Raw genomic sequence first — 20885 nt, forward strand, 5'->3', positions numbered from 1 at the left:
ATTCAATGGATCCTGTACCTGAACCTTTGCTTCTGTCTTCTCAGTGCCGAGCTCCACACCAAGGCTGATCATTGCCTGGAGAACGTGGCCTGCATTTATAGCCTAATAACCATTTCCTTTAGAGAATTTAAATACTATACCATCCAGTTAAGGCAGAGATGTGACAATTCTGGGGCAAACATGGGAAGAGATGTCTATGGCATTTCTAAATATGTAGAAATTGAGTTCATTGACTTTAACCATTATTAGGACCCTATTCTTCTGCTCTGTGAGTAAGAGAGAGGCAGAGGTAGAATTCAAAAATTAAAAGTAATAGGAAGAGATTTGAAAGGGTGAAACTATTAATGTAAAACTCTTTAAAGCCTTATTAAAATAAAAAGGTGGTGGTGGGGGTTGTTGACTCTCAGGCTCTCTTAGTCCATCTTCCTAACAATAGTGCCCCATTTCTGTTCCCAGTCCTTATGAAGACTTCACTACCCACTGTCCTGAGTAGCCCCATATTCCTCTTCCACTTCCCTTTGGGATCAGAGTTGGATCTGGAATATTTGGGCTAATATATCTACAGTCCACGGTGAACTCTAATATGGATACAGTTTAATAAATATTTGTATTTTGATGAAATTCACAGACAACATACATACAAATAATTCATGAACAATCAAATCCTTGGAAAAAGTTTTGCCATTTGCTCATCAAGGTAAAGTATCATTAGGAACACAGAGTAGCCGTCTGTAAAATTTTTCTCTGGAAGCTTTCCAAGTGGTTGTAATAAGTACAAACTGAACCATAAAAAAAACTCTTAATGTATATTGGTTTGGGAACTGAAAGAAATACTACACAAAGAATTATACAGCACACCAAGGGCCATCAAATGCATAGTGAGAACAATAATAGTAATGTACAATGCCGGAAGAGTATTAAAATCTATTCTACAATGCACAGTGAAGAAGTACCTGGTTAAAGCCGTTACGAATAAGACAGTTGGACTCCATTTTCAGTGCAATATGTCACATTTGTCAATGGTTGGGTATAAAAAATTTAATTTTTTTGTTTTTAAAATGTGTGCTAAAATGAAACAAAAGGCTTTTTCAATAAACTGAAAAACTTTAGTCAGCAGTGACTGACGAGGACCCGCAGTCATACTTCCTCTGCATGTTCATTCACTTAGGTTCGACCTTGACACACAAAGGAATCCACGCATGTCTGTTTTAGAAGAATCATGTTCCCCTAGGTACATTGTTTGTAAATATCAATATCCACTTGAAAGCATCCCAATGATGTGATTTCTTATTTTTCCACTGTCTTTTCCCCCCTTCGTAACTAGGAAAACATCAGGAAGATATCAAGCTCATTCTCCTCATCTTACTTTCAGTGTCCATTTTGAGTCTTCTTTTTTAACCTCTCAATGTTGAAATATATTAGATCATTACCATGAAAATCTTAAAATAAGGTCCTTAATGTTGTTTTTTCCCTTCTCCTTCTTTTTCTTTTTCTTTCTCCTTCCTTTCTACCCCCTCCTTCCTTCCTTTTCTTCCCCTGCCTCCCTCCCTCCCTCCCTCCCTTCCTTCCTTCCTTCCTAGAATTTGCTGAAGTATTTCCTAGGTACTAGCTTCCTTCTTATTATTTTAATCAAAGCTTATCTTTGTAGCCAATAGCATAAAGTGAAAATGTCTCTACAAAATTCTATTTTACAATATAGACAGAGAAGTTGGGCCTGGGGGATTTGAGTTTCACTTAAATACTATACACACCTGACATCACACAAGGGATGGGGGTGGGGAGCAAAAATAAACATAATCATTACTTTTATCTGTCTTTACAAAAGAAAGGTTCTTTTCTAGTGGAAAAGACTCTTCCGCATCTGCTCCCAGAGGCCTGCAGAGAGAACACTTCACCCATAGCTTTAAAAGGGTCTCTTGCTCAGATCACGTCCACCGGTTCCAGGAGGTCATGTGGGTTGGATTTTTCTGTTCTTAGTTGAGCAATGAATAAGCACTGGATGAGTTTTCCAGGGAGGAGCTGGTTGTTTCTGGGGTGGAGACATTGTACGTTCCTGGAAAACAGAGTTGTTGCTCAGCCTCACAGATAAGCCTTCCTCAACTCTGGGGTGTGACCATCTCCTAATGGATCAAGGGGAGCTCTAATCCAGGAGCTGGGTAAGCTCAGCCATGCCCGGAAACCAACCCATGCCTGCCCTCCTCCCCAGCCCAGGAGTGCCAATAAACACACGCAGAAGAGCTGCCGTTCTCAAGCATGCATGGCAGCCGACAAGCACTAACTACTTCACAACACACCAGCAGCCAGATTTCTACAAAGGAGAGGACAGGGAGATCTCAACGTGGGCAGCCTCTCCACATGCCACCACATGCACGGGCCTGGGGACATTTGCATGAGGGAGCCTCCCTGGTCCCCTTGATTATGGTGACTTGGGGAAGTTCTTGGAAGGAATCAGGAGGCTGAGCTAAAGGTGAAGGTTTGTAAAGGGAGGGAAAAGGAAAGAAGGGGGATATTATAAGGGAAGAAAAAGCAAGACCCAGAGGAAACAGAAACCAGGGCCAACAAAAGTGTCGAGAACCAGCGTCAGGGAGGGCAGCACTGGAGCAGCAGCACAGCCTCGAGTGGGCAGATGGAGGGCACCGTGCTGAGGAAGAGTGGGGAGTGTGTGTTGGGCAAAGGGAGGGTCAGAGTGTCCACCCTACCATCAGTTTCGTGAACTGCCACTGCTAACAAGGTTTCCGTCTTTGCCTGTGGGGACCTTTGGGGCTGCTGACAACATAAACCAAAGTTACAGTGATTATGCACCCACCAAATGGGACAAAGTGGAGCTGATGACCCTTGAGAGACTATCCAGTGGCAATGACCAGAATATCAAGGCCTCATTCTCCAAGAACAGAGCCCACACCCAGTGTTTATCTGACTGATTCAGAAACAAAAAAATCCATTTCACTGGCCTTACATAGTGCATCACATTCTGACCAGATGGAATAATTTAATAGAGTTTTCATTATTTTCACTTTAATGCCAATGGTTAACACACTCCCTGAAAGCTCCATCATTTCCCAACAGGTCAAATTAGTGCCTTTCAAAATGAAAAGGTCTGTCAGTTTCATGAGTAATTCATCAAATCGAAGCTGAAAACACTAAGTCCTCTGGAGATTCGGCAATGATAGGCATAGTCAAAATATACTTTTACATGAAAAGCTTGGTTTGGGAATCTTGAGACACTTGTGAACTCTGCATTGGTGAGATCTATTCAGTTCAAAAAAGCTGGCAGGAATTTTGGTGCTTATTTTCCTGTTGGGTACATTGGCATGGTATTTAATTTACCAGAATAGCTGAGACTATTGCTCCTAGTCTTTAATACTATTTATTTCATACCTCCAAGATGGAAATTTTAACTGTATTTCTAATAGAATAGCTAACTTAGATAGTCCCTCACAGATATGCAGAGTTTCATAAGTGTCGATGTATAAGACAAGCATATTCTATAAGGGGAAAAACAAACCCTAGAATGGAATCCTATAGTCAGATTTTGCAAGTATAATCTTTGCTGCACCATAGCACAAGACCAGGACTATCTACTTTGACAAGAGCATCCAATTACAGGTCCCACTTTGTGCCGGTGATTTGTTGGACAGCCCTTTGAGCGTAGTCAAGATTTTCTTAATATTATTCTTCATGAATTATTATTTGTTATTATTATTAAAGGGAGTTGCTCTTTGTACCAACCACCTCATGACTGGTGAATATGTAAGCAAGCTGCTACATTTAACTTCTATCTTAGATGAGGTTATTTCAGGTAATGTCATGAAGTGTCGGGTGGAATAATAGGGGGTTCCCCATCAGAGCAAATTTGTTCTGGTCAACCAGGGAACACCCAGAAGTCACTACGTACCTGTTTTACCAAAAAGGTTGTTAAATCTTCTTGATATTGGAGAACTCATAGAAAACACAGGTGTAGATGAACCTATGGATGTTGACTACGAGAGAAGAAAAAGACAATCAAAAAGCAAATTTATTAGACCAGGACTACTTGACCTCTTGGGGGACTGCTTTGCTGCCCCCTAGCCATCACTTTCCTGCATTTTTTTTTTTTAGAGAGAGAGAGAGAGAGAGAGAGAGAGAGAGAGAGAGAGAGAGAGAGAATTTCAATATTTATTTTTCAGTTTTCGGCGGACACAACATCTTTGTTTGTATGTGGTGCTGAGGATTGAACCCGGGCTGCACGCATGCCAGGCGAGCGCTCTACCGCTTGAGCCACATCCCCAGCCCCAACTTTCCTGCATTTTTAATTCCACCTCCTTGGACCACATGGAGACAATGGAATTTTATCATCAGTATTAAAAAAATATAGATGATTTGAATCGTGTTCTTCCTTCATCCTTCCTTCCTTCACTCCCTTCCTCCCTCTTTCTCTCTCTCTCTCTCTCTCTCTCTCTCTCTCTCTCTCTCTCTCTCTCTCTTTCTGCTGGTGATCAAACCTAGGCCCTCCTGCCTACTAAATACACATTCTACCACCAAACTACACCCCACCTCGAAAATGTTGTTGTTTGGTAGGATTTTCTATCTTCTGATAAGTGCATGTAGTCAAATGTATTCAAGGACAACACTAATATTTCAAAATGAACTATAGAAAATTCTGCCCATTATTATTTCTCAAATTATTTTCTCTAATGCTTTGATTTGATTTGAAATTCCCCCAGAAAATCACTTTGCATTGAAAGTTTGATTTTGATCTTAAGTTTATCTCATCTGTCATTTAAACGCTGACTTAAAGATGTGAAGAAGCATCTTTGTGGTAGTGGCATGGCTGTGTTCCATAGGCAGAATGTGGTGAAATGCAAAAGCAACTAGTTATGGAGGCAAAGGGGTTTGCATTTAGCTCCATCAACCAAATCCCAAGGTAGAGATTCTGAACTCTCCACTTCATCCTTACCAGTTGGAGTACGTGAGGATACAGAGTGGAAAGTCTCCAGAGAGAGGGCTTACCTTTGAGTGCTGAGAAGACCATCTTGACAATGAAAACTTGTTCAGCAAAGATTCCTGTACCTGCATTGTTGAAAAGAAGCCCAGTCAGGTCAACATACCACCAGCACTTTAGACTTCTCTATGAGGTGAAAACTGTCATTGTTCCTACCTTCTGATCCCAGAGGCATCCAAAGAGTAAAATGAATAATCCCTGGGGAAAGAATTAAGAGAAGTAAATTTTAATCATATTCTATTGTCCAGTGAAATAAGAAGTAGTATTAACCTAGTGCTAACTGCAATACTTCTTTCCCCATCTGTGTTTGTAGAATTAATCTAGGACATGACAATGTTAAAAGGGATTTTATTGGTGCACACCAAGGTACCCTTCATTTGTGATACTGGGAGAATGTTTTCTATTTTCTGTAATTGTGAACTAAGTGTCCTGCTAGTTATGCCATTAAATAAAGCCCTGTGTCTATATTACTCACCTACCCTTCCAGACTGTGATGATACTCTGGGGCATGAGGAAAGATCATTAGCTTCTTCTAACAGAGGGATACCTTGAAGGTCACTGGATAAGAACCTATGACTCAGAGCCGCAGGCCCAGGAGCAGTAGTTAGGTTCCTATGGTCGTGTCACAAGCATCTGGGAGCAACCTCTCAACTTCACCTCTGCCCCTCACCAGCTCTTAGGGACCTGCATCCTTTGGGCAGGTATTTCCTTATTTTTAACCCCTCACACCCCACTTATTGGGAGAAACAGAATTAATCCCTCCCTTCCCCATGCACCAAAGGGGCTTGTTTATACTTCTGCCGGAGCTCTTCTAACACTGTTACCATTAGGTGCTACAGAAGAGTGGAGATGTCTTTCCATTTTAATATAATCAAGCAGATTGTGTAGCACGCCTAGGGCATTCATTGCCTCATTCTTCAACAAAATATTTTCAGAGAAATTATGTGATACATAGCACTGATTTCATTCAAATGGCTTTTGAGAGCCTACTGTGGGCCAAGTTCTTTGTTAGGTACAAGGAATTTGGTGATGAACAAGGGAGATGTGCACAGAGCTCACTGATGTTTCCGGAGACTAACTGGAGACATGACTTGGCTTAATTATTTTCACTTAAGAGATAATAGACTGCATCAAAGTAATCTTGGACAAATAGCAACATCCAGTTTATGGAAGTGACTTCCCTCCTACTTGCATTATCAGAGCATTTGGAAGAGACTGGCACATGCAACCAAGTTATGATGCAGGTGATAAGAGGTACAAGGTTCCATGGGAGCAAAGGAAGGTGTCCTTTTCTATCTCATTGAGTTCTTATATTACTGCTACTTAGGACTAAGGCTTTCTCTGCATTAAAATCCTTCCCCATTCCTACTCCTGTTTATGTTTCTATCATTAGTTTGTCCCACAGGAACAGAAATTTCCCGAGAGCTCTGCACAGCAGAACTTACCTGGAAGGCATTGAGGAGGGTAAATATGATATGGAAGACGGCATTGCTCCCCTGGAACACAGTGGCAAGACCAAAACCCCAAGTGAGCCCTAAGAGTGGCGTGAGGACACCAATGCTCTTGCTGATCTGAAACAGGCTGCTCCTCTCCTGTTTGCTTGGCTTGTCTCCAATAGAAGGCCTCAGGATCTTGGTGATGACCACAATGGTGATGGTCACGTTCACCACCACAATGATCAGTGCTGGGATTACAAAGGCCAGCAGGGCCTTGGTGTCGTCCCAGTTGAGCCAACAGGCATTCTTCCTCGTGTAGACTTCCTGCGGCTGGGTAGCCCCCACGGTGATGACCGAGATGACCAGGGGGCAGCCATAGCCTAGAGAAAAGGCAATAGCCTTCTGAACGGACTTGCTGGCATCGTGCAGAATGAAAACCAAGCGATAGAAGAGCATGAGGCCTAGTGTCAGCATCCAGAAGAAGACACTGAGGTAGAAGAAGTGGATAAAGAAGGTGGCAGCCACACAGGCCGTCTCGCTGAGTGGATAGTGATGGTCGTGGATGGCAGCGGCCACAATGAACCAGGTGTCAGCAATGAGGAGGGAGGTGGCGATGTTCACTATGCAGGTGTGACGCATGTAGGAAGTCCGGTTCTTGGTCACCGATTTCCACACCATAGCTTCCACAACCAGACAGGCCGCTAAGCTCAAGATGGAAAAGCCCAGCCCAATGTAAGAGATGATATCTAGTAGTATTTTCAGGAGAGAACCAGGATCTGGGGAGTCAGGAGACATAAGGATGGAGAACGATGTCAGGTGGTCACAGGTACAGGACACACTGTCCCCTTTGACTTCTTTCACCCGGCACCCACTGCTATCCCACCCGCCAGTGGAGTTGGCGAGACTGAAGTTCCAGAAGACACACTGCGGACTCCCTCCTGAGCGATGGTTGTTTTTAAAAGTCATGGAAATCCTGAACGGCTTGGTTAGATTGTGGCTGAGGGTGGTTGTCATCACCAAGCTGTTTGCAAAATTTTTTTTCTGAATATCCTGAGCAAGGATAGCATGGAGTGTTGGGAAAGCCACCGTGACAATAGATGAATCCGGCTGCAGTGTCCCAGCTGGCACTCATCAATGGCCACGTTGCCCCAGAGGTCAGAGTCTGCAAAAATAAAATTCTGTTGGTAGACATTCGTCTGGCCAGATTTTATCACCATGCTCTTCATCTGCACATTGGGGTGGGAGAGGAACGATGGGGTGTTATCTCCAGATTGTAAGGCTTGGGAAAACCTTTCCACTGAGTACAGTAGCTGGGAGCTCTGGTTGGTCTTCTGCTGCTGTAAAACCTTCCAGGTGCTCAAGACAGACTTACTGAGGATGATGTTCACAGTGGACAGCACATCCTGTAAGGGACACATGTGGGGTCAGGCCAAGGAAATTCTTTCAAACATGAAAGTGACAAACATGACATCTCCCTGGAAATTGGGTGAGTGGGTACAAATAAGAGAGAAAGAGAAGAGAAAAATGAGACATTGCAGGCAGAGAGGATCAGCGACCTGCCTTCTGATGGCAAAGGTGAGGTGGTTAGGAGACTGTGGGATTTTGCCAACCATTTAGATATAGTGACTGTGAAAGCCACCTTCCCACCACTTACGAAGGCCCATTCAGCAGACTGACAGAGGTATTTATTGTTTGGTTTGGTTTTATATTATCTGAAGCCTGTAAAGATATTTTGGTGGGTGGCATGTCCCCAGCAAAAGAAAGTGTCTGAAGACCCCCTCAAACCCTGAGCATCGAATGAGCTCTGAGGGTGTTGTCAAAAGCATCTTTGTTTTCTGTAAACAATTTGGTTTTTCTCTCATAAACTTGGGCTTGTCATTTTTCATCAATTCTCCCCTAAAAAAAAGTAATTTCTCTTCCTCTCTTGCCTCATCTGTCCTCTGGAAGTCTGAGCCCTATAGTGGGGTGAAGAGTGGCCTCCAAAATACTATAATACCTAAACACTGTGAAGGGCTAAGGATTATTTGCTCTTATTTGGGAAAATTAGGGCAAATAGTCTTCGTAGATGTAATTAAGTGAGCATCCATCCCACATTTCCTGAGTGGGTCTGACTCCAATGCCAAGAGACAGAAAGGAAGTAGATTGATGGAGAAGGGGAGAGGCACGTGAAGCAGACTGAGACACATGTGAGCCAAAAAAAGCCTGGTGCCAACAGAAGCTGGAGGAGGCAAGGGAGATTCTATTCCAGAGCCTTGGAGGGAGCCTGGCCTTGGGGACATTTTGATCTCAGACTTCTAGCTTCCAGAACTGTGACAGAATACATTTCTGTCATTGTAAGCTACCCAGTTTGTGGTAATTTGTTACAGTAGCCCCAGAAAATTTATATAATTTGGACCTTGTTACCTAGTTTCTTGGCAGTTGGCCTTTTGTTGGTTTGGCAATTAAGAGGCACTGGCAGGTGAAGGGCAGATGGGGGAAGAGAGAAGGAGAAATTTTTTATTCCCCCATTTACCCTCCAATATCCTTGCTACTCAGCACATCTTTGGTAATAGCTTGGCCTTCCAGGACCGTAGGTCCTTAGGTCCTGCTAAAAGGTCTCTCCTCCAAGACTTCAGACCTCCCTGGGCTATGGATGCCCTACTTTCTCTTCTTTCCCTGGGAGTATAAATGTTTTATAAATGTTGCTGGTCTCTGAATGCCTCACCACCTATTGATTGATTGGTTGATTGATGGATAAGTTGACTGGATTTACTTTGGCTTATTGCTGTATCTCTTCATTAAAGCCTCTTCATTTGAACCCTTGTGAGTGAACTCTCTTTTCTCCCCGTATTTGGATTGTTTCAAAGTTCATGGTTAATGCTAGACCTCTGAATCCCTCCTTGTACATATTCTGAAAACCTTTAACTCCTAATTTTCCTGGAAAGCAGATAAGAATTCATACTATATGAGTAAAGAAACTAGAACAGAGATTCCTAAGTAAATCTTCTTAAGATCTCTAAATGAATACCAGAAACACTCTGTGATTCTTAAAAGCCATGGCTGACAGAGCATGTCATGCAACTCTAATATCCAAGTTATTGCTCTGGAAAAGACAGAGAAGAAGCTGCACTGGGGAGAAATTTCATTTCCTAAACAGAAGTCCTGAGGGGCGAGAAGGTTAAAACCCCAAAAATCTGCAAGATAGACAATCTTACCTTCATCATCTCTGGATTCACTTGGGTTGGAACTGTTGAAAGCAAATCAAGGATGTTAATAATGGCTCCGAGGCTCCCTGGTGATGAGCTGATTTCCTGTTCCTCCTTGCCTGTGCTAGTAGAAAGATCCTTTAGGTAGGCAGGGAGCTTTTCATCCTGAGAGGGGCTCTTGATCAAAGCCTAGTAAAACAAAAGCCAACACCAATAATAAACCTGTTAATGAGATCCCACTGATCATTCGTGGCAAAATCTCCCAAAGCTGTAGTTTCTTATTTTTATTTTTCTCCACACCCAGAAGTGTAAGTTTGTTGCATAAGACATCCTTATTTTAGTATATCTTATTTATTTCATCTCTGACAAAAATAATTTAATCTTATTTATCTTACTTATTTAACTTAAATACTTATTTTAGGGATAATTTTCTTCTTAAACTCTCTGTGTGTACTCTTTAGAATGAACTAAGACTTTATACCTCACACACAGAAAGGGAAAATTAAAACATATGTCAAGCTGAAAACTAGTGAGGAACAAAAGAGAGAGACTTGATTGCTAGAAAACTAACAGAGAATAAAATTATCACTTGGATATCTTCATAGACGAGCATTTGCCAGCTTTTATTTTTCTCTGCATCACCTGCTCTGCTGACCATTAAGGTGACTGCCCATTCCTGTTTTCTTGGAGCAGTTCTGTTTCTATCTGTTCTCCCAGTGGAAGGAAGAATGGCCTCTTTTATTCTCAGATTATGTCACCTATCTGTAATGATCACAATTCAGATTTTTAACTCAAGCCCCTACTTATGTTTTCTAAGAAGACTTTGATGAGTGTGCCTTCCTACGAATACATATTTTTTTATTTCACCTGCCTCACACCTGTGACATCTCTTCTCCTATCATCTGGTGTTTCAATTCTAATACCTCTTCAACTAAATTATAAGATCCTTAACAATATGAGCCATGTGTTATATTTCTATTCTATTCTTCCATTATTCCATAATTCCTAACATAGCACAAGTTGTATATCTTGACATATAATTTATATGCTTAATGAATAAATTAGGTGGAGCATGATAGATCAGTAGGGCCCCGAGTTCATAACCCACTTGATTCTAATGTATGAAATATGATTTTTCAAGAGCTTTGTAATGTTGTGAACATCCAATAAATAAAAAAAAGAAAATATACATAGAATTTGAACTAAGAGACACATTGAGTTCAAATTACAAGTTCTATCTTTCTTGATTACAATAAATTATATCCCTCAGGTTTTATCCATCAAGGCCCAACACAAATGCTACGCTTTTCAAGCAGAACTCCTTGATTTATTTTGCTGAAAATTACCATGTATATACTTACTCAAATGCATTATACTCTTTATCAAATGGGAGGCCAAGTTCTAACTTGACCTCTCCATATTGATAGCACCCATAATAACACTTTAAACATAGTAGGTATTTTAATCATTTTGGTATAAGAAGTAAGAAGGATGATAATTTGATAAAACACAAATCAGTATTCTCCCTCTTTCTCCATTCTTCTTTCTCCAGAGGATTTGAACTGGTTGTTCAAAAGATGTCACCATTCACTATAATCCACTAGTTATAGCTCAGGTATTTATTTGCCGTAGCTCATGGAGTTTTTAGGAGTCTCTAACTTACAACAGACTAGAGATGGGAGCAACATTTATTTATTTTTGAGAAGAAGCAAAGAATTCCCTCCAGCTACATAGCAGTAGCCTTTGTTCTTGCTAAGAGAGGTGGATTGGTCCTTTCAACAGTACAAGAACCTCTAAGGACTGAGGAAATCTCAGACCAGCAAAAGCATAAATCCCGACTACATTTTATTAAATCTTATTTTTTATGCTACTCTTTTTTTTTCTGAAAAGACTATAGCTATTAGATTTCCAAATTATTCAAATGAGATGAAATAGAGTATAATACCACCACCCCTTGCAGATATTGGGCACAAGGTCCTGAGAAGTCACCGTTAAGGGTATCCGGCTGGTTCTAGTGCAGCACACATACTTTTTTGCCTTCGTATTTGAATTTAAACATTTTAAAGCATCTCTAGGGTTGCATCTTCTTTGAGAGTAGACAAATTAAAGTAGCTTTTGGAGCAACACAAAGCATCCCAAGGCCATTTTCCTGAGAGCTGAGAAATCTGAAGAGCCAGACAGATGTCCCTAGCAATAGCTCAGAGTCAAGGGTTTGAAGCTCACCTTGGCCAACTGGAGCAGGCTATTTATTGGGGCAGAGATGCAGTCTTTTCTCTTCACCTTCCACCTCGAGCCTGCACAGATGTAAGTGATGGTCCCGCCAATGGTACGGTCAGGGCTGCTGGGAACATTGGAGAACTGGCATAGCTTCTGGATGACCTTTCCTGGCTGCCCGACGCCTATTGTGGGATCCCGGCATGTGATATTCTTCTCTGCATTGGAAACACAGGAATAAAAGGAATAATTGAAAGAAGAAGAAAAAAACAGTGGAAATAGGGTCCAGCTGATAGAATTTTTACTTTCAGTGACTTTTTCAGAGTTCACTCAGTTTCTTAATTTTGTTCCTGATTGTCCAAAGCCCCTCTCTGCTTTCCATATAAATCTGTCTTTTGTAGCCTGAGCTTGAATTTCCTAACAGAAATGAATATCTCTATGCCTCACCCACACCTCCCATTCCCAGCCAGCTTCTCTTTGCTGTTGGAAAAATCTAAACCATGGAAAATGGGCTCTTCTCCCAATGAGAGGTGTCCCCTTTACCAGGAATCTTAAGGATGTAATGCCTTAATCTAGGGATTATCAATGTTGGCATGTTAGAATCACTGGAAGCTTTAGATATTGCCAGTGTCCAGGCTCAAGTCCACCAGAATGTCTAGGCAGAAAGTCCAGTTTCAGCAGTGCTTTAAGCTTCCCTGGTCAGTGGGCAGCCAAGGTTGAGAAACACCACTGTAGTTCAAAAATGTAATTAACAGCTGGGTGCAATGATGCATGCCTGTAATCCCAGTGGTTTGGGAGGCTTGAGGCAGGAGGATTGTGAGTTCAAAGGCAGCCTCAGCAAAAGCAAGGTGCTAAGCAACTCAGTGAGATCCTGTCTCTAAAGAAAATACAAAATAGGGCTGAGGATGTGGCTCAGTGGTTGAATGCCCTTGAATTCAATCCTCAGCAGCAACCCCCCCAAAAAAAAATATAATTAAAAGTAGGAACTCCAGGCATCCATGACCTGAATATTCTAAGCAATGGGTTTAATAAGCATTTGTTCCTTCTGGTTTCCCTTAAAGGTGACTCTATTTCACCTCTGCTCACGAGGAGAAAAGAATGAGAAAATGACATTTGTTGCAGAATTTCTTAATTTCTAAGCGATCCTGACTCTGATGAGTAGAATCCTCCCTTGTCCACATTTTTTGTTTAGTTAATGAATATTAAAATCTCACCCATTGTATAAAATCTTGAAATAAATAAGTAATTATCTATTCCAGGAAAAAGCAGTGGAAATCAATTTGGTATGAAGAAAGAGAACAAAGATAAGTAGATAAAACACGTTGGTTGTGATGAGGAGACAATGAAAAGGGACTGTGCTTGCAGGGTCAGTTGACAGTGACTCAGAGAGACATGAAATGCTAACTTGCTTCCCTATATAGTTGTCCAGGGCCCAGTGACCAATAATACATCTGAGAATGACCACAAATCATTCTGTCAACTCAAATAAGCTTAGTGATAGAGCCGTGTGTCCTTTGTACATCAGGGGTCCTGATACTGGGAAGAATCATGAGGAGATGCCCAGGATCATCACAGATCTCCTTGCCTCTCTGTTAACTGAGGGTGAACTTTCAGCATGGGCTAATATAGAAATGCCTCCACAGATCATCACTTTGCATCTCAAAGATATTTTGCAGAGGCATATTGACTTAGTGGTGACAAAGGATGCAAAAGGCAGTTACCTGTTCTTTATATTAATTCTTCCCATGTGGCTGTGTCTCACTCCCTTTGATGAAAGCTCAAAGTAATCTCAAGCGTGCACAGATTCTGCCCACTCTTATCTGACTGGTGAACTACCTGGTGGCCTCCCATGCTCAGCTGAAAAATGATTTCATCTTCGAGGCTTTCCTGATCACTTTCTCCCCACCTGCCAGCAGGAAAGTTAAACCAGGTGGCCCTTCTGACCACCCACAATATGCTTAGATTTGCACATACCCAATGTATGTGACATTTTTTACTGCATCTGTCTAGCTTTCCCCTAGGCCTGAGGCCAGAAAACATGACTTATTTCTCTTCAAATCTACCATGGTTAGTCCACAGCTTGCCACAAGAAAAGTGTTTGACATATATTTACTGAATGTATGAATGAGGAAGCGAATGAATAAATGAGTCCCTGCTCTTGACTCTAACATTTTAAAGTAATGTGAAAGGCACTTACCAGGAACCAGAGAGAGCTTCATGGATGGGCTCTGGACTGAATTATTAGCAGCATTGGTAAAGTGACAAAACACATCAACATTTCTTGAACACGAGGAAACTGAGCTTGTGTTGAAACTGTATTTGTAGCACACTTGTTTCCCATTAACTTCTTTTGCTAGAGATAGAGTGATTGAGAGCATGAAGTCACAACATGAACATCCAAAGCATACATATTATCAAGGTGATTCAATGTGAAGAAACCTGTCAAATATTTCTCCAGAGTGTGTAACATTCATTTTTAATGCATTTTCACATATTTCCATAAAGATAATCTCTGTTTCCCAGAAGTAAGCCTACATTTGCATATGTGCCAACCAGAAGTTTGCTTCTGCCATTCATAAATCCAAATCTGTGCCCATATGTTTTTGATGGTCACAATCATGCTTTTTCAGCATCCCTCTAGTCCTTCTACTATCTACCATATGCTCTGTGCATTTTTCCTATCCTGTCTTTACTCTGTAGTGTTTTAATTAGCTCTTTGTGGATCTTTCTTCTCCATAAGCTCATATATTTCATAGAGGAGACTCTTGGTCTTATTTATCTTTGGATCTCCCAGTACTTAGCTCTCTCTCTCTCTCTCTCTCTCTCTCTCTCTCTCTCTCACACACACACACACACACACACACATGCATATTGACCACAGAGTGCCTAAAATATTTGAAGGTTTCAATATTCAGGTTTGTGCTAAATGCTTCTACATACAGTCTTTAAAATAATCTAATCTTTGGGGAGGCTGGCATTTCAACATTTTTATTTTTTTTCCAATCTATGTAACTTATTTTATATATTTAATGTTATATGCATTCCCTTTTATGGCACAGGCATTTCTAGATATCAAAATATGTGCCTAAATTATTTAGTCTCCTTTTGTTTGTTTGTTATGGTACCTTACAAAGTGCAAATTCCCAAGAATAGTTATGAAAGAATGAATGAGTTTATAAAACCTTCAGGAAGGTATCTGTGTTTTGAGATTTGAGGTTGTAAACTCATGTTTAGTTGAACTTAATCTCTGGAAATCCTGAGGAATTTGAATTGAGGATATATTCTACCAGGGAGGAATTACATTATTGTTGTTTTTAATTGCCTTATGGTTTAGGGTGCAAATCAATGGACCACGTTAAGTTAATTATGCTTCATCTTAGTGATCCTGAACCACAAACATTATAAATTCAAAGCACAATGTTGGGTGAGGACAAAATTCTTATAATTCTCAGGGGAAACTTGTTGCCCACCCAGAAATTAGGCCCAACTCAGGCAGATGAATTTTGGTTTTCTGGCCTATTCTATTACTAAGCATATTACCATTTGACATTGTGCTGGTGGGGTGGGGAGCCTCAGTTACTGCTTAGGGAGCATGGTATGTTTTTTATGCCCTCTGGAAGCCTTTAATCCAAGGCTCCAGGTTTCTAATTCTGGCAAATGCCAGCAGTTAAGCTCTAGCATGAAATAAAAACATCATTTCTATTTTCTTTTCTTCTATGTTTTAAGTTCTTGGTTATTTCTTTTACTTTCTGGCATGCTCAATTGTGCATTTAAAAGGATTGTTGTGTCACTTTTATAGCAAATTATTTTACAGCATATCAGGAAGGATTATCAGAATATTTAGTTTGCCACATAGGAGGAGTTTAAATCCAATGAAGGTTATCTTAACACTGTCTTCAACAGTTCCCACCCAAAATAATGCACTCCACCCTCGCAACTCCAAAGATTTTGCTGCAAACTGGTCAGTCACCAGGCACATTGTCAAACAGAAAGTAATGTCTTTGGAATTCTACTCTGTTACACTGTATTTCTGAAGGTTTCTTGATCCCTGATTAAGAGTAGAATTTTGACTCCACATATATGATATAATATGTCCTATCAGTTCAGCACTCTGCATCTTACCTGCCGGAAAGGACAAGGAATCAATCTGGAACGTGACTTTGTAGTCAATATCCTCCTCAATGCAGCACTTGAAGGAATGGGAGTCTCCACATAAGAAACTAGCTTCCAAAGGATCAATCATGATGTTGGGCTCTAGAGGCAGTGGGTGAACAGTGACATCTTTGGTTGCAACACTGTATGAGTTCTTGTATCTAAATATGCAGTGATAGGTTCCTGAGTGGAAAGAAGCAAAAATGAGATGGAGTGAAATAATCACTCCTAAAGGCATTTGCTGGAAAGGTTATGGAGAGTCTAAGCTTTTCCTCTCGAACCTAGGTAAGGCCACACCATACCTTCCTGGATACTGAAGGACAAAATTCTTGACCAACCCTTCTTCTGTATTCCCCATATATTTGAAAGATTAACCAATGACCCCCTAAATATGCATTTAGTTTCAAATAAAATTAAGCAGCTTATTCAAGGTTAGGGGTGATGAAGTTTCAAACCAGATTCCCAATTTCTGTTCCAAGGTTCTTTCATCAACCCAGAAAATAAATAGGGATTTTGGTGTGTTCAAGGATGAGGTTTGTTTGTTTGTTTAAATGTTGTTGATCCAATGGAGCATGATGTTATTTGATGACCCCTTCCCCATCTCTAAGTGGGCAGGACGCTCAGGTTCCAGAGCACCACAGCATCAGAAGAAAAATCACTTGAGCAAGCTGCCCTGGAGAAAATATAGCAAGATTTTAAGGTACCTACAGGTAAGTTATACTCTTCCATTATTCTCATATTCTTTCTCTGAGCCCCAGCTCTGGAGGAGCCAGGAGTTAGCAGGCACCAGAGAAAAAAGAAGAAGCAAGAGAGAAAAGAAACACTTTCAATTCCTGTTGGGAGGAAGGGGGAACTTAAGACTGAACATAAAAGTAAAGTATTGTAGATTCAGACCAAAACAGATTTTCAGTACCCAGGGATGGAACTGCTTAATAGTATAATGTGATGGGAAAAGCTACAGTTATTGCCCAGCAGTAGGAAAGAGCAACTGGACACAGCAGATTTGAAGTTAGCATGGGAGAAAGATACTACCATTTCCTGACCATGTATCAGCAAGTCCAGAGCTCAAAATAAATAGCTATTTTGGCAGCGTCATCTAGGCCTTACATAAAAAACAACAACAACAAAAAAAAAAACATAAAGAAGGTATGGGACTCACAGAATCTGGACTGATTAATCCTATAGTTAACAAAAGGCTGCAGAATGAGTGGTTGAGAGTTGCTCACTGGGGCCAGATTTGCATCCTGGCTCTGCCTACCACATGAATAAACTTGGATAATTTATTTAATCTTGCTGGGCCTTAGTTACCTCATCTGTCAAATGGGGATAATAATGATACTGTCTCTAAGGTTCATTGCTTTAAATAAATTAATACAATAATTCATCACATTAATTCATCACAGTAAGGGCTCAATAAATGTTACCTCTTTCTGTGATAGTTCTGTCTACCAAATTCATTTTTCTCTCCAAGATTTGTGTTTCCTCCTAACATGAACAGAGCGTAGAGGTAATAAAAGTGCTTCTTTCTTCAGAACCAGATATATAAAACTTTTACCTAGTTTTTTTTTTTTTTTTTTTTTTTGGTACTAGGGATTGAACTCAGGGACCCTTATCCACTGATAAACATTCCCAGCCCTTTTTATCTTTTATTTTGAGACAGGGTCTCACTAAGTTGCTTAGACCTTGCTAAATTGCTGAGGCTGGCCTCAAACTTTCAATCTTCCTGCCTTAGCCTACCAAGCCGCTGGGATTACAGGTGTGCACACCCATTCCTGGATAGCTCTATTTTTTTATAATATAGTTGGGGAAAATACTCCCAAAAGTCTTGAAAAGCATTTTTAAAAACAATCCTCTAACAGAATAGCAGACTCTGGAATCAGACACTACTTCCAACCCTGGAACCTTCTTCAACTGAAGTTGTGTTGGCTGAAGCATGTTTATTCTCTTCTATCGGCCTCACTTTCCACAGTGTGGATGTTATAGTGATGACATCATCCCCCTGGGGACTGTCCCTATTTTAATGTGATGTGGACATGTCCTAAGGCAGAGCCTGGGTAGATACTATCATGGAATGTTCCCTGGGGACCAGATGGCACCACCCATCCACTGGCCTTTCACTCACCGTTCCACTCCCTGGTCGAGGTCCTCACCGTCAGCACTGACTCTGCTCTATCAAGATACCTCCTTGTGGTGTAAAACCTTTCATATATTTTGATTCCAGCGGAAGTGTTCCAATATACCTCATCGTAGTTACTCACATCGCTGGTGCATTTTATGGAAAAGCTTTGTCCCTCAGAAACAGAAATTAGGTCCGGGGTTATGGTCAGGTTGGCTGAAAGAATACAAATAGAAAAGACAAAAAAAAAAAAAAAACGACAAGTCCAGTGTTTAGTCTTTTTGGTGACATCAAGACACAAGGAAAATTCAAGACAGAGACAGCAATCAGGGACCCTCCTGACTCTATTGGGGTCAGCGCGAATCTGTACCTTGCTGCTCCTGGGCTTTACTTGTTTCTAGGCTGTTCCCGGTGGTGCTCTGAACTGTACTCACTTCCATCACATGCCTTAGGAACTCGTGCACTTCCCTTTTGTGGCTGGAATTATCTCCTGATGATCAGCAGGGCAAAAGGTTGCAAACTTAGGGGTGTTGAAGTAACCCAAGCTCCCCTCCAACCTCCTCTGAGACACCTTGAGGGACAAGAAATGGCTGGGTTCTTGTAATGACTTCATTTTCTACTCTTTAAAAATACTTTACAAAATAAGATCATGTTGAATCTTAACTTCTGTCTTTCTACATCTCTCCTTCGTAGAAGTGTGAACCCTCAAGGGCGGGCCTTTTACTTCTGTATTTTTTGTATGCCCAGCACCTAGTTCTGGGTCAATACAAAGCCTCAGCTTGATAGGCAAAAGAATGAAATCTGGAACTACATTATCAGAGTGGGAATCATAGCACTTATTGCCAAAATAATCACAATTGGACTGTCTCAGGCAAATTGGGATGTACAGGCACCTTATCATTAGCTATACATAATTATCTAACTAAAATTAAATACTTTTATTAACTTAACTATATATTTACTACTCTTTATGAGAAGCTCCAGACTTATTCATGAGAAATTATTCACAGGAAATGTTCATGAGACCACTGCAAACACGAAAGTTATGTGAAAGTCCTTACTCTCTTTGCTTCTCTTTCGATTCTCTTAGAGCATCTCATTTACATGATTGCCACTTCAAAATGTTATTGGCTTCAGTCTTCCACAGGGGAACAGCATCATGCCACTCATGCTGACCTCCTTTTCCAAGCAACGTAAAATCTTATTTTTAATCACAGTAAAAAGAAATCAGGGCTTTCCATGGTATCCTTTCTAAACTGGTGTTCAAATGCTCAGACTCAGCAGCAGCAGAGTTGCTTAGGCAAGGCATACTGGGTCCCTGGCATTGTGTTCCCTGGCCGCAGGGACCCAGAGGTGACTTTCTAAGGCTTAGTTGCATCTAAGAGTGGAAAGAAAAGGTATGGAGCCATGAATCTAATTCTTTTGATTCTCAAATGAGATCCAACTGCCAGAATAGTGATTTTCAGCAAAGGGTAAATACATCCTCATGACCTGCCCCAATTTTACAAATTAAGAGTGAAATCACAATGAAAAATTTGGAGAAGGATTAGGTTTATCTGCACATATTATTGCCCAGAGCATTTCGTGGGTATTTTGGACAGTGTGTAGTTTTCTGAAGTGTAGGTGGTTATGTACTCCCAGTTTTAACTCAAGAGTTGTGTTGATCACGTGGGCCCACATAAGCCTCATCGTGATCTTTGTACCAATGCTAAATTACAGTAGCAGAAAGCATAAATATAGTAACACAGGTTTAACGTTCAGCAGTTCTTTCTCTAAGTTTTTCAGAAAGGGTTTGATGATGTATCTAAATGGTCCATCTTCATAAGACAGATGGAAAAACATTTTTGCAGTTATGGATAAAATTATACTGCTTTATGATATTAGGAGAAATGACACTTGAAAGTGTCATTTTAACAAAACAGAATTGAACAGAACATTCCCACTTTAAAATATCGACAGACTAATGGATTATTAAAGCTTTCTGTAGCTTGATTTCTAGAATGGGTGAGAGAGGAAAGGAGATGGGGGAGGGAGCTGAGGGAAGAGGGAGAGCCAGGCTGGTGGATCCAAGGAAGGAAGAATGGGGGTTGGGAGGAAGAGGGGAAAACTCTCAGGGGCAGGGTACACTTATTATGAATTCAATAACAATAGGACCAATCTGATGGCGCAACTACTTCCCAGTCCATTTTCTGCCTTCTCAGTATAATGCAGTTACTTCCCTCCCTACAGCCATTTTCCCATCCCTACCCTTCCCAATTTTAAAAAGATGCCACCTCAATTTCAATGGCAGAGAGGGAAAACCTCTTCTACCTCCCATTGTTTCCCACTCTAGGGAAAACCCTACTTTCTTTTGCCCATGGATATTCCTAGGTGATTGGCAAGTGTAATGGAGTTATGGCTAAAAAATTCTGAGAGAGTTCTTACCCACAGAGATGAATGTCACGTCTATGTTCTTACTGCCTCTGGCTCCATGTACGCCGATGAACTCACAAGTGTAGATGACTGTTGTTCCAGATGACCCACTTGGGCACTGGGTTCCATTAGCCTTGAGGGTGAATCTGCTGCATTTAGAATCTAGGTTTGGTTCTGTGATTCCTACAATGACATACACAATTCTTTTGCTGTCAGGACTGGTTGACTTTTTAATTTAGTATCAAAGAGTCAAATCAAAGAAAAGGTTACTATTTAAATTAGATGTTCTTTTAGAATGGAGAAGGGAGACAGTTTAATGGTTGGGTCTTCAGACTCTGGATCCAGGTTACCTGGCATCCAACTCCATCACTTACTTGCAGGTGTTGTTG

General features: G+C 40.9%; 1 protein-coding gene across 1 annotated transcript in view; it reads right to left on the reverse strand.

Annotated features, from left to right (window-relative positions):
- Window positions 1-577: 577 nt before the first annotated feature.
- The window catches only part of ADGRF5 (adhesion G protein-coupled receptor F5), a 90451-nt gene continuing 70143 nt past the window's right edge, over window positions 578-20885 (reverse strand). Inside the window, 14 exon segments of the mRNA XM_081296033.1 lie at window positions 578-2053; window positions 2700-2766; window positions 3896-3980; window positions 4990-5049; window positions 5138-5179; window positions 6427-7532; window positions 7535-7820; window positions 9612-9791; window positions 11826-12034; window positions 14014-14169; window positions 15939-16151; window positions 18091-18300; window positions 18455-18574; window positions 20509-20679. Coding sequence (XP_081152159.1) covers window positions 2702-2766; window positions 3896-3980; window positions 4990-5049; window positions 5138-5179; window positions 6427-7532; window positions 7535-7820; window positions 9612-9791; window positions 11826-12034; window positions 14014-14169; window positions 15939-16151; window positions 18091-18300; window positions 18455-18574; window positions 20509-20679 — 2903 coding nt within the window. The 3' untranslated portion in view covers window positions 578-2053; window positions 2700-2701.

Source organism: Spermophilus citellus, assembly GCF_964194105.1.
Source record: "Spermophilus citellus genome assembly, chromosome: 5".
Lineage (NCBI taxonomy): Eukaryota > Metazoa > Chordata > Mammalia > Rodentia > Sciuridae > Spermophilus > Spermophilus citellus.